Source organism: Rattus rattus, chromosome 3 (genome assembly GCF_011064425.1).
Source record: "Rattus rattus isolate New Zealand chromosome 3, Rrattus_CSIRO_v1, whole genome shotgun sequence".
Taxonomy (NCBI): Eukaryota; Metazoa; Chordata; class Mammalia; order Rodentia; family Muridae; genus Rattus; species Rattus rattus.
The window spans coordinates 46,020,847-46,035,617 of NC_046156.1; the positions used below are offsets into that span (position 1 = coordinate 46,020,847).

Sequence of the window (14,771 nt, forward strand, 5' to 3'; positions counted from 1 at the left end):
TTCTTCATTGGTCAATGTTAGTTAATTCGTTTGCATTTTTAAGGCTTTAGTATACAACAAAGGAAATGTCTACAGACAGAGAAACAATTGTGTAAGCAATTTACACACACATATGGAAATAGGAAGCTACAAAATACAAATAGTATTAAAGGTTACTATGTTTTACTTATGCGTAATTAAATTTTTGTGATCTAACTGTGAGTTAAATGTTTAAATCATGGTGCTTGATATGTTAAGGCAAATACTGATTTTATTGAAGAGTCCTTCCTCTGTAATATTATCTATTTATTTATTTATATTGGATATTTTATGTATTTACATTTCAAATATTATCCCCTTTCCTGGTTTTCCTCTGGAGCCTCCCTATCCCATTTCTCTTCGCCCTGCTTCTATGAGAGTGTTCTCCCTCCCTCCCTCCCTCCCACTCCCACCTCACTGCCATGGCATTACCATACACTGGGGTATCAAGTCTTCATAGGATCAAGGGCCTGATAATTCATTAATTACAAAATAAGTAAACACCAAGCCAACATAATTAGTTTTTTATTAAAATTATAAAAATGTAATTATTGTTGACATTTTCTATCAAATAATTTATGAATTATTACATGAAGGAAGGGCAAAGGTTCTAATTATAAAGTTATGAAATTAACTAAGACACATGATGTAATCTGTATTAATAAGTATGTGCTCTATATGACTACTGTCAAATGACATAGTGGACATAAATATTGGATATGTATATATATGTGTGTATTCACATGAATATATATATATATATATATATATATATATATATACCGGAAGAGAATTATTTCCTGATAAAATCTTATCAAATGTCCCATTATATGTCTGTTTCTAGTAAGTGCACCTAAAACCCCATAAATGCTAAGAAGACGTTTTACCACTGACCTACATGCCTAGTGCTATTTTACATTTTGAAAATTTTGACCAATGCTATATAAAATATTGTGTCACACTTCCTTTCTTCTCATATATGTTGACTCAAGCTTTTACTGTCTTCTATTTTTACCTGTTTCTACATGAGTCCCAGCTGATATATATTTATGCTTGCAAAAGCATACAGACAACAGTATTTTATATATATATATGTATATAGATATAGATATAGATATAGATATAGATATAGATATAGATATAGATCCTCCCCATTGGTTAGCTGTCACATTTTCATTATTCCTCTTCCACTATGTCCCAAAGAACCTTGGTATGAGATGGATAGATGTATGTATATGGATGAACACTTATTATTCTTTTATTCTCAGTAGTTTGGTGACTTATAAGTCTCTTACTTGATTTTCACCCACTTCTCTATGAGACTTCTCTAAAAACGAGAATTTCTCCAGTCTATGAGTATAAATATACATATTTACAAGACACATCAACATATCGCTCTAGCAAAAATATTGGCAGTATATTCTAGTCAGTGACCTAGAAAGTCATGTGGTTTTGGGAAGGTTTACAGTGCCAAGCAAACATTGCCACCCATGGAGCAAATATCAGATACAACTGGAAAGTGGCAACTGTCATAGCACTTTTGTACTTGTTGACACACCATGGGTAGCAGGTGTTAATTGTAGCACACAAAGATCAAAACTGGATAAGGTCATTGCTAACTGTTTAGAACTTCATTTTGGTACCCAGTAAACCATCTAGATCAGGGACTGAAGACTTGATAAGACAGCCATGTTCATTGGCTTGTATATAGCAAATGCCAAAGATGGTGTCTGTTATGTTCAAACAACTGATACATTAATACTACATATTTTGTATGCAATTCCCCAAATTATCATTGCTAAATTGTTAAAAATTCACTACTCTATCTGCTTTATTCATTGTATCTAAATTATTTGGGGCCGCATACTGGTGTGATGTTATATGCATGCAAGTGTAGGATCAGCCATTATGAATACCAGAGAAGAAGTAATTGTTCTGATCTACCACTCACCAACTTATTCATCATTGGGTCTATGAATGAACTTGAAACTTACCATTCTGGACAGTCTTGCAAACCAGGATCTCCTAGGGTCTATCATTCAGCCACAGGCTCTTAATGGTTGTCTTACAGACATATGAGTGTGGGAACAATTACATGAAAGCTAAACACACAATTCATGTCCTCATGCTTTATAGCAAGTGCTACTTCTCATTGAAGCATTTCATATGTCTTCATATTCACCTTTGAATATAGTATTTATACTTTCCATGGGTTAGCACTGAACCTGAATATCAGGATATGCCATAGTAGCTTTTCCCCAGTTTTTCCTGGGTTCATTTGTGATATAATGTCAGTGTCATTCTTTTGTTCAGAAAATACTTAAGTGGCAGAGTCCTTTTTGACCTTCTGTTTCTATACTCTTCCTCAGAATCTAATTAGATACTATTTCTGTACTCAGCCTTCACCAAACTTGTAAGCCCTCTCCTCTTCTAGTCCCTTTCACTTTCTTACCCATCACCACCTCTACTGTCTCCCAATCTACCTCCTCTCATTATGAGTTATTTAGGTTTTCTAGAGCAAAGAAGTGACTTAACCAAAATTTTTATCAGGGAATAGATCTTTGTTAGCTTATGCTTCATGATTCAGTCTGGGTATTGGACCAGTGGCTACCTTCACACTGGAGATTCAGTAGTTTATTAGTATGCATGGAATTGCCTGAGCAGTTTTACTTGAGCACCAAGTTTCTGGAGAGCCAATGGTCTTCAATCTACAATGATTGTAGGTTTTAATGTTACCATAGAATAACTACAGCTAGAGAAGCAGCACAAGTGACATTGCCAGAAATACGGAAAATAAAAATTTGAACAAGATACAGTGGTCAGCAGGTAGAGCTTCATCTCCAAAATGTTCTACCTTCCTAAAAGGCACAATCATCTTGGGACCAAGTGTTCAAACACATGAGCCTATTAAGGACACTTCATAATTTTTTATTTAGAACATAACATCTTAACTGCCATCCCATCTTCAGCACTGCTCTACCTTTCTTTCTTTGCAGATTATTTAGTTTTTGATGCAGGTATTACTTCTACTGAGCTAGCCTGGACATGTGACACAATGGCAGGTAACTGCTCAGCTAACACAAATGTTTCGCATGAAGAGGGACAACGAGATCTCTTCTTGTTGCCTGAAGTACAAGTTTTGCTTTCGTGATATAGCAGTTCACAGATTCAAGAGATAAATCTCCCTACATCCCTGGAAAACACTGATAAAAGTTCTACTTACTTTCCATTGACTGATAAAGCACTGGGCAGGGCAAGTTCAAACCCCATCTTGTAGAGTATGTAGGAAGAATCTCCCCATAGATATGGACACTAGGAAGCATTATTCTCTTGGCATAATAATTTTATCCAGTCTCATAATTTCGATCTTTACTGCAGAATTCCATTATTGTTTGGTTTACTAATATGCAGGATTTCTAATGTTTGTTCTCCATTGTCTGTGACTTTAAATCATTCACATGCTCTTCTAAAATGAAAAAGAATGTAGTTTCTGAAGGGACTCTCATAAGAACTCACATGTAGGAGAAGTACCACAACTTATAAATGACTGCTAAGAGAGGGACAATCAGACTTCTCCTTGAACAAGCTCCCTGATAGATTATCAAATGGTAAGTGTTTAGCACTAAATATTTATACACATGCAGATCACTATAATGCACACACACACGTGCACAGTAAATAAGAAAGAAAACATCATGAATTAGAGAGATGGATCAGGGAGAAAGGGGTTGTAGGAGAGACAGGGTGGACTTGAAAAGATGTAAATTAAGTATCCAAGACCTGGGTTCTCAAATGAAAGAAATAAATGTAAAAATAAGTAAAATTACATTGTGGAAAAATTCTTAAGTCTTTAACAATTTTTTCATTTTTTCTTTACTGAGTTAGGTGTAGCCATTCACCTTTTTAGACTTCACACCCTTTGTTCCTTTACATATCCCAACATCTAATACTATTGTGATTCCCTACAGTTTCGCCTACCCTGTTGCAACTTTTTATATTTTTCTTACTAAAAAGAAATGTCAGCTTATATATTACTGAAATTTAAACCCATTATTAAAATAAATTATTTTATCAATTATCCCTATCAATCATATTTGTTTTTGAGTTATAAAGATTCTGAAGAAGTCTACTCATCATTTTCTCACAATAGTGACACTGTCCTGCACTTGGGTGCTGTTTGTTTCTGTGTATAGGCTGTGTCTCCTCTCAGACTTAATAGTGCCTATAGAGCAATTTTCATAGATTATAATACAAACCATGTATACAAATGAACATTTATAATGGACAATTAAAATGTAGCAAAAATCCAAGGTCAATGCTAATAAAATAGTCTTATTTCACCTAATGTATGAAATACAATATGCCCTTGGCAGGTTCAAACAGTGTGAAAAATTATTCCCTTCTATTAGTATACTAATATTAAGGCAAAATGTAGCATGGGCTAACAGGGAATTCTGTTTAAGCTAACACTTCACAGCTAATTATTACTGCTGGCTCTTCTACTGGAAAGTCCAACTTCAGAACTGCAGTGTAACAAATAGACAACTGTAACAAAGAGACCCCACAGTGTAAGCATGCTTCCTTGTTTATTTACTACAAGAACATGGTTGATTTCCTCAGTTCTTCTGGTCCATATGATTTTTATGTGTATGGATTTTTTACAAGGATTAGATTTGATTGTATCATGCAATTTCTCCTTTACTGTTCATTTCTGTAATAATGAGGGCATTATTCATTTCAACATCTTGGCACATAACTGGATTTTAGAACAGACTTTTGACCCCTTTAAATTTGCTCACAGAACATATTATTGTAATTGTAATATTATTGTCTACTCCTCATAGATTCTGGGCAGATTTCTGTTCTGGGAGGCTGCATGTTGACCTCACTTATCCCACCTGATTTTGTCTTCACCTCTTTTTATGCATGCGGTAGCTCTATTGACATCTCTGTTGTTATTAATGTCTCTCCAATACTCTAAGGTCATATAATTTGTAGGCTTTACTTTGCCATAGTTTTGCTTTTCTCATCTTCATTACATCTTTTGCCTTTAATCATCCAAACCAGGGGCAAGGTCACTTCCTTAGTGAAGTATTCCTTGAACAATGTGTTGGAAAGATGCCTATGTTGGAATCAACTGACTTACTATATTATCATTTATAAATTTCATTTATTTTTATGCTCCTGTAAATTATGTTATTAATACTGTTAATGCTTTAATTACAATCATGAGCAAACTTACTTTTCTTTCCATTAACATCAACTCCAGCTTTGTTCATCATTGTACCCCAACAGTCAGTGCTTGGTAAACTTGGACACTAACTCATCACTTGCTGAACGGAAGGAAGATATTGCTTCTTGACCTATAGTATGATTTTCTTTCATAGGATTTTACATACATTGTGAAAGGCAGTGACTCTATTTTTTATGAAGTATTATGTCTGGAAGAAAAGATGTGTGGCTAAGGAGAAAAATTAACACACTCACAATGAACTATACTGCTTTGAGCACTGAAGTTTCAGTCTATGGATTCATCAAAGAGAAATGCATACTTCACAATTCCAGAGGCATTTAAATTTAAAGTTATCCCCTGTATATAATTGTTTATCTATTTATCTATTTATTTATAGTACTTTCTATAAATTGGTGACTTGCACAAAATCTTAACTTTTTAATTCTCTTTTTACTGAAATAGTAGGTTCATGCCATAATACTTTTCAGCTTAATAAAATTCAATGAAAATATTGAAACAATAAAAATTCTTAAGTGGGAGAAAAAAGAAATGAATTGATAATCCAATTTCTATCTGATATGGTACAGTACAAAGTTTTAGAAATGAAAAGTCTCAGATACGTTTTTTATTTCAGTTGTAATTCTCATTGTACTTGTTGGTAGAGATCATAAACAAATACTATCTAATATCACTCAATTAATTATTGATATTTGAAAGAATTAAGTTTATTCTCCATGAGAGTTTCTCAAGAACCTTCAGCTGTGCACATCAATAGTGCTAATCTCTTTCAAATGAGAGATTGCACTTTAAATATTTACTCATGAACATTTACGTTGGGGAATGTACTTTTTGCAGAAATATAAATAGTTGCTAGAGAGAACACTGACAACTTCAAAGCAAAATGAAGTTCGTTCTGCTCCTTTCCCTCATTGGGTTCTGCTGGGCTCAATATGACCCACACACTACGGACGGGAGGACTGCTATCGTCCACCTGTTCGAGTGGCGCTGGGCTGACATTGCCAAGGAATGTGAGCGATACTTAGCACCTAAGGGATTTGGAGGGGTGCAGGTAAGATAACCTCACAAATTTAATGCAGAGCTTACTATGCTCATATAATTTTCTAATCAAGACTAGTGACATTAGAGCATAACTTCATCTCACACATAACTTTGCTGAGAAAGGACAAAGTTTGTTAGTTCTGGAACCTTTAGACTTATTGTAGAATATCAGGAGGACCTCTGCAATGTCCATCCATAATTTCTGGTGATTGTTAATCAACAAACGTGAGTGCTTATAGGTTGAGAAGTAATGTCTGATTAATTACAGCTTTCTACAAGATTTAGGTATGGCACATAAAGTCAGCCATAATCTGGTACTAATTATAACTGTTTTATTTGTAGGTCTCTCCACCCAATGAAAATATTATAATTAATAACCCATCAAGGCCTTGGTGGGAAAGATATCAACCAATCAGCTACAAAATTTGCACAAGGTCTGGAAATGAAAATGATTTCAAAGACATGGTGACAAGGTGCAACAATGTTGGTGTAAGTGAAGACACATTTTCTTTAAAATGATTTCATATGAAATATTTCTATTTTGTGTCTAGTTATTTTTGTTTAATCAGGTTTTACATTTTAAAATTTTTCTTTATATGTTATGTGTTATTGAGAATTCAGTTCTATCTTATTTGTCAGCTTTTGAAATCCTTGAATACATACGATTTGAGGTTGAAATAATAGTTCTTATAAAGTAAAACTTTGACTTTTAAAAGCAAAGCTATTAGAATGTCCTAAAGTCTTTCTATGGGCATTGACTCATATGTGAGGATTAAGTAATTTTTATGTGATTTCTCTTTCTAGCCACAATTCTTAGGCTTTCTTCCTCCATCATTATTTTAGGTGGTAAATACTAGCTTTGTTCTATAATGAAGAGACATGTACCTTCCCTCTGGTTTTTAGTGACATAGTGTATAGATGAAGCTAAGTTCTTTCTCTTTGTAAAATGTCAAACACAATAGCGTCTCAAATTTATAACATTTCCCATATCCTCAAAAATTGAACTTTTGTTTGTAGTTATGGTTGTTTCTGTTTCTTACTCCTTAAGATCTCTATATTCTTTTTTACATAGTATGACTCTAGTTGGATTTATTTCACAGAAGCTTTTCAATTGACTCACTATTCTAAAGTGAATCTACCACGCAGTAAAAAAGTGTTTTAGAGCTTTGCTGTGAAAACTGTAAGGACACTATAGAGTTTTGAGTCTAACTGAAGTATGCACTTTTCTTTGTTAGGTCCGGATTTATGTGGATGCTGTCATTAATCACATGTGTGGCTCGGGCAATAGTGCAGGAACACACAGTACCTGTGGAAGTTACTTCAATCCTAATAACAGGGAATTCTCAGCAGTTCCATACTCTGCTTGGGATTTTAACGATAATAAATGTAATGGAGAAATTAATAACTACAATGATGCCAATCAGGTAATAAGAGATAGTGATGGAAATAAAGAACTGTCTATGCTTCTACATATGCAAGGAAATTTAAAAAATGCCACTGCACACAGGAAAAAAAGAATATTACTAAGGCAGAATGATGAAAAATAGAAAGAAAAAATATTTTTATATTTTTTGTAAGGATACACTAAAGTCAATGATAAAGGCAGGAGTGTTCTCTCATTTTTTTTCTGAAAAATTAAAAACTTGATTTTATCAATTATATAAATATGATAAAATGGAAAACATAAGAAATACAAATTATATGTAGAAACATCCTTCAAACACTGAACAGTTTCAATTTTGTAGCAGTGTACTTAATATGAACAACTTCTTGGCTTTGATTTTTGGCCTATGTAAAATAAAGAAAAAAGAGGGAAGAATAAAAGAGAAATGGAGAAGAAGATGTGGAGAGTAGGAGAGACAGAGTCAGAGAGGAATAAAAAGGAGGATCAGGAACAAGAATGAAACAACTAACATGCTCACTTATTTAAATCTCTGATGTTTTCTATAGTTACAAAAAAAATTTAGTCTGTGTCCACATTAGATCATCAACACATTTCATGTCCCAATCAAAACCCAGATAAAATTTGCTATTGATAAATGTGTGAATGACTGAATGAAGAAATGCATTCTCAGACAGAAATGACTTTTTATAAATCAACCATGTTTTGCTCCAACAGGTCAGAAACTGTCGTCTGTCTGGCCTTCTGGATCTTGCACTCGATAAAGATTATGTTCGTACCAAGGTGGCTGATTACATGAACCATCTCATTGACATTGGTGTAGCGGGGTTCAGACTTGACGCTGCTAAACACATGTGGCCTGGAGACATAAAGGCAGTTTTGGACAAACTTCATAATCTAAATACAAAATGGTTCTCCCAAGGAAGCAGGCCTTTCATTTTCCAAGAGGTACAACAACATATAGGTTTTCTTTAAGTTTTGATATTATACTTTAATTACAATATTTCTTCCCTCCCTTTCCTACCTCTAAATACTTCCAAGTACATTTCCAGACTTTCCTCCAAGATCATGGTCTCTGTGTTTTTACTTACTCTTATTATATATGTATATGTTTACAAGTGTGTGTTATGTTTGTGTATATGTATGTATGAATATGAACACACACACATATATATATATATACTCAGACACATAATACTGATATAGTTCATAGTGCTTCATAGGTAAGTAATTCAGCTCCAATATTCCTCCCCATATGTTCATTTTCAAGGTTGACATGTTGGTATTGCACAAACAAGTGTGTTCTTTCGTCAGGAAGACTCCCTGTACCCAGCTTTCCTTGGATTTCTATAGTTCTTTGCATAGGATTTAAAGTCCCATGGGATTTTCATAAATGTAATCATTTTGTAAGCCACATAGCATATTTCTCTATGCTTATACTTAATAATGTAGGTTAAGAACTCAGTCATGTTTAGTATTATCATTTTGTCATTGCAAATATTGTTAATCAGAAAGAACATATTAAATTCTTCATTTTAAATTTTATTTATTTACATTTCAAATGTTGTCTCCCTTCTAGCTCTTACCTCCACAAACCCCTCATCCTATCTTCATCCTCTTTGCTTCTAAGAGGGTGCTTCCCCACCTGCCCATCCTCTCAGCCGCACCACTCTAGCATCTCCGTACACTGGCACATGAAGCCCCCACACAATCAAAGAACTTCCCTCCCATTAAGTTTAGATAAATGAGTCCTCTGCTACATATGCGGCTGGAGCCATGGTCGTTCCATGTGTACTCTTTGCTTGATGGTTTAGTCCCTGGGAGATCTGGGAGGGGGGGAGTATATTAAATGATATTGTTTTTCCTATGGGATTGCAATCCCCTTTAGCTCCTTTAGTCCTTCCCTTAACTCTTCCTTTGGGATCCCTGGGCTCAGTGTGATGGTGGGCTGTATTTGCATCTGTCTTAGTCAGGTGCTAGCAGAGCCTCTCAGAGGACAGCTATGCCTGGTTCCTGTCATCAAGCACTTGTTGAATCAGTAATAGTATTTCAAGGCAGTGCTAACTTCATTAACCTATCTCTTATATTCAAAGATATCATTTAAAAGACATAGATTTCATAATGCTTTTTGTCTAAAGCAAATCTTTCTGATTTTGAATTTTGTCTCATGTTATCAGCATTGTAAGCGTTTAAGGCAAACAGATGTAGTCTTTTCTTTAGCAATAAAATCACTTGAAACATACTGAGGATGATGCCTTAGTATCTCTAATTTCCTAAGAAAAGATGATGAGTTTATAAGCGCTTCTAATGTCGAGAAGACAGCAAGTGTTACTAGTGAATTTTCCCTTCTGGCAGTCATCCTGAAGCATAAAAATGTCCCCTTTGTAATATCGTTTGTAGTTTGGTTTCCTTCAAAATTTGATGTATGGTTTATTAATAAAATCAGAATGTAGGTATATCAAAAGCCATTAGTAACATTCAAATAACAGAACTATTTTAAATAATTCTAAATGACATTATCTTTGAATAATATGACTTAAAGATATATTTAAAATGACACTTGCCCCAATTCTCTCATAGGTCATTGACCTTGGTGGTGAGGCAATTAAAGGTAGTGAGTACTTTGGAAATGGCCGCGTGACAGAATTCAAGTATGGTGCAAAACTTGGCACAGTTATTCGCAAATGGAATGGAGAGAAGATGTCTTACTTAAAGTAAATATATACCACTGAATCACCTGTTCTATCATATGCCTGTTGTCATTTGGCATCAATAGGGCATATCTTCAAATATTCTAATTTAAGTTGTTGTTTATTAGTTAGGCTTAGTGTTCATTAACCCTCAATGAATCATATTTTTCATTTGAGACATCATCACCTGGTAGCTGCAGAAATCCAAAGTATCACTTAGTTAGTTTTGTCTGGTTGTGATGGGTACATTAGCTTCTAAGAAAACCCTACTAAAGATAGACTCATATCCCAGAAATAGTTATACTCTGAAACGATCCCTATAATGTGGCTACAGTATTGAATATCATTTTGCTATCTTAAAGCACTGAAAATTTTGAAAGTTTGTAATTTAAATGCAAACTTTCATCCTATATTAAGTAACATGGATGTCTCAATTCTCAAGTGCATAAACTTACAATACAAAATATCTAAAGGATAAATTTAGAACAAAATGTTATGTACTAAGACCTAAAAGTGGGTAAAATCCCTGTGTATATTATCATAGAAAATTATTTGTACACATATTTATAGAAAAGACTTCTTATGAAATTATCATTTATTTGAATAGTTGTGGATGCCATGTTTAATGTTATTGTGAAAAACATAATGTGTTTTTTAAAATGCAGGAACTGGGGAGAAGGTTGGGGTTTTGTGCCTACTGACAGAGCCCTTGTGTTTGTGGACAACCATGACAATCAGCGAGGACATGGTGCTGGAGGAGCATCCATCCTGACTTTCTGGGATGCTAGGTAGGACTACGTTCATTGCTGCTGGGGGGCTGCATTTAGTGAGAATGATGTATTATTTACTTCTGCTGTAATATTATTTTGAAACTTTCAGAATGTATAAAATGGCAGTTGGATTTATGTTGGCTCATCCTTATGGATTCACGAGAGTAATGTCAAGTTACCGATGGGCAAGAAATTTCCAGAATGGAAAAGTAAGTCTTAGAGTTATTCAAAGCATCTTCTAATCTAGAAGAGGAAGTGATTTTTTTAAATTTCATATGAAACTTCTTATGAAACTTCATATGAAACACTTATTAAGTGTTTATTCACTAGAGCTTTCTGAAGGGAGGATGATGAGTACTAGTTAGTCAAAGGAAATGTTGACATACTAACATATACAGAGTGAAAATAGTTACTCCCAATAAAGCCCTGACTCACAGATTTAACACAGAATTGTGACTGTTAACAACATCTTAAAATACTTTTATTTTTTCCTGTGGAATTAGAAATCATCTGATTTGAGGGTGACTAAGAAAATTATAATGGATAGGCACTTATGACAATCACAGAACAGTGAAGAATACTATGGATGCCTTGAATTATATCCAATATGTATTTGTTCATTAGCTGCATGCATATAACCAATTTCAGAATTCAAGTAAGTGATGAGACTATCAGATATCTTATAGGCTATGTGAAATATCATATCTAAGTGGAAATTATTAGCCTTATAGAGACACATCAAATGTATACAAAAATTTTACTTTTGTATACATTTTCCAAATACTTTTTTATTTTCTTTGAATGTAATCCTTTTGTTGTGTAGTGAAATTTATTCTCTTTTTGAAGTGCTTTCATGAGTAGAATTGTCTTTTCTCGAGGTATATTCAAATACTTAGACATCATAAGAAGCTCACTTATACTTTGATTCACTTAATGAAGTTTATATTATATATTATATAAGGCAAATTTTATAAGCTATTAGTAAGAAATCAACAAACATTAACTTAAAAATTGTTATATTAAAAGCATTTTCATAGATGAGTTTAATTTTATAGTAGTAAAGAACTAAGTTTCTCTTTTATGCATACACTGGGGCAGATTTTTGTAACATATAGTGATGGAAATATTTCAGGGAATAACTGGAGTCTGTTCTAATATGCTTATAGAGAACCTCAATTTGCACAAAAGAACTCAGTGAAGATCTCTGAAAACCATGAAATACTTAGATAATAATTACCCACTGCAGAGACAGAATTAGCATGGTGGGCTTGGTTTTGACTTTCTGTGGTGGCAAGAATCAGGGAGCTACAGGCATTCAAATGATGTTATGTTTTTAACAATTAAGGATGTGAATGACTGGATTGGACCACCTAATAACAATGGAGTAACAAAAGAAGTGACCATTAATGCAGACACCACTTGTGGCAATGACTGGGTTTGTGAACATAGATGGCGTCAAATCAGGTGGGATGTCCCCTACTGATCTTGTCTAATAAAGAATTTGTTTAACCTTTCATTTTAAACTGTTGAATTAAACGGTACCAGCATTTCATGAGAAACTTTGTTTTTAGGAACATGGTTGCCTTCAGGAATGTAGTCAATGGTCAGCCTTTTTCAAACTGGTGGGATAATGGCAGCAACCAAGTGGCTTTTGGCAGAGGAAACAGAGGATTCATTGTCTTTAATAATGATGACTGGTAAGTGGATATTAATTTAAAAAGGATTGTATAATTTTGCACTCCAGGATGCTTTTTTAAAAATGATTTATATTTTTCATATGTGAAAAATCTTTTAGACAAAGAATTTAAGCCACAAATAAATGTTCAGTGTACATAAGAAAAATGATATATGATTTCTTGTTTTTCCTCTGTGTTAATAAAATTTTATTTTTGGGATCTTTAACTATAGCTTACAATGGCATAGCATACTTTCATATTTACAGGCTTGTTTGAAACATTTCACAAAGCATACCAAGAGTAAGCAACTTACATCTTAACATCATAAAACAATGTGCCATATTTGTATTGGAATACTTTCTCCAGTACCTTTGGTTATTACTTATATATTTATCCATTCTACAGAGTCTTCAATTCTTTGTGTTTTAATTTTTTAAGGCATTGTGCACTTGCATGTGGTATATGAGTTTCTTCAAAAGGTTGCTTACTCTGCTTTTAAAACCTCAGCATTGTCTACTCCCCTGTAAAACTTCGGAGTCTTCTTTTATGACTTATTCATCTGTAGAACACTAGGTCAGATGCCAAGAGTGGTGCTCACAGCCTTTCATCTGAGTATAGAAAAAGCAGAAGTACCCATATTGCTGCATATTTGAGTCCACCTCGATCTGCATAGTGAGTTTCAGTACAGCCATGGCTATATATATAGAGAGACCCTGTCTCACAAACAAAATAAAACAAAACAAACAAAGAAACAAACAAAAACAACGACAACAAAAAGAATTCTAGCTTAGAGAATCTCTTTGGGAACCAGTGAACTGTCTCAATTTAAAATCGTCTTACTATCAGGTTGATAATACTTTTCCAAAAAGCACACTTCGTTGACTACAAGAAAATAATTAAAGTATGTAAAACGTTTTTTCTGAAAGAGCACATGGTTGATTGTTTAGTAGGAGAACTTGAATTCTGTCATGTAGACAATTTTCTACTACACACTTGTATGTATTCATAGAAATATTAGACTATGTTTAATTCTAGGAAAAATTATTTGTGGCATCATGTAACAGAAGAAGTTTTGAAGAATTAATGCTATTAAAATTAAAATGAATTGTCAGAGTTAAGTCCAGCAGAGGACAAATTGGAAACAGTGACGGGCCTCACAGGAAGGCTTTAGTGTTGAGTTTCACTGTGTTCTCTGTGTTTCTCTGCATGGTCACTACAGGCCATGAAGCTAGCATATATTTAAAACGATGCCTTTGGTGTAGAGAATTGACTTGTTCACACTAGCACATATTTTATATTTGGATTCTCTAACTGAGCTCCGAGTCCTCCCTGTTCTATAGCACAAGATTGGGGCATTTATTATTTTGTGGATATATATATATATATATATATATATATATATAATCTCTCTGCTTGAATATAAATTAAATATTAATTTTTTCAGGGCTTTGTCAAGCACTCTACAGACTGGTCTTCCTGCCGGCACATATTGTGATGTCATTTCTGGAGACAAAGTCAATGGCAATTGCACTGGACTTAAAGTAAATGTTGGCAGTGATGGCAAAGCTCACTTTTCTATTAGTAACTCTGCCGAAGACCCATTCATTGCAATCCATGCTGACTCAAAGTTGTAAGAGTCAAATTAAAGAGATTTAGATTGAGCATAAATTGCGTGCATTTCTTTTTTCATACTCCGTACTATATTTTTAATTTCTATTTTATTGCTTTATTATCATGTGTGCATGTGTGCTGTGTGTTCTGAGCACTGGAATGTATGTAGGATGTTTGAACAACCCTGTGCCATGGCATAACCTCTCTGCCTTTTCCCATGAGCTGTACTGATCAAATTGAATTCATCAGGTTTCCCTGGAAGGCCTGTTTAATCTGCTGTCCTATGTTGCTATCTCACATGTCCCTTAATTC

At 34.0% G+C, this 14,771-nt stretch overlaps 1 protein-coding gene across 3 annotated transcripts; it reads left to right on the forward strand.

The window, feature by feature from the left end:
* Positions 1-6,131: 6,131 nt before the first annotated feature.
* On the forward strand, positions 6,132-14,482 carry LOC116895346 (pancreatic alpha-amylase). 3 transcript variants are annotated; one of them, XM_032896648.1, is made up of 10 exons: positions 6,132-6,320; positions 6,653-6,799; positions 7,546-7,734; positions 8,430-8,660; positions 10,293-10,426; positions 11,068-11,190; positions 11,282-11,381; positions 12,518-12,636; positions 12,744-12,869; positions 14,293-14,482. In XM_032896648.1, the coding sequence occupies exons 1-10, from the start codon at positions 6,153-6,155 to the stop codon at positions 14,480-14,482; spliced, it is 1,527 nt and encodes a 508-aa protein (XP_032752539.1). In that variant the 5' UTR covers positions 6,132-6,152. The 3 variants fall into 3 exon arrangements, with proteins under 3 accessions (XP_032752539.1, XP_032752537.1, XP_032752538.1); XM_032896646.1 differs by having other exon boundaries at positions 6,153-6,320; positions 8,430-8,495; XM_032896647.1 differs by lacking the exon at positions 8,430-8,660 and having other exon boundaries at positions 6,153-6,320.
* Positions 14,483-14,771: the final 289 nt, after the last annotated feature.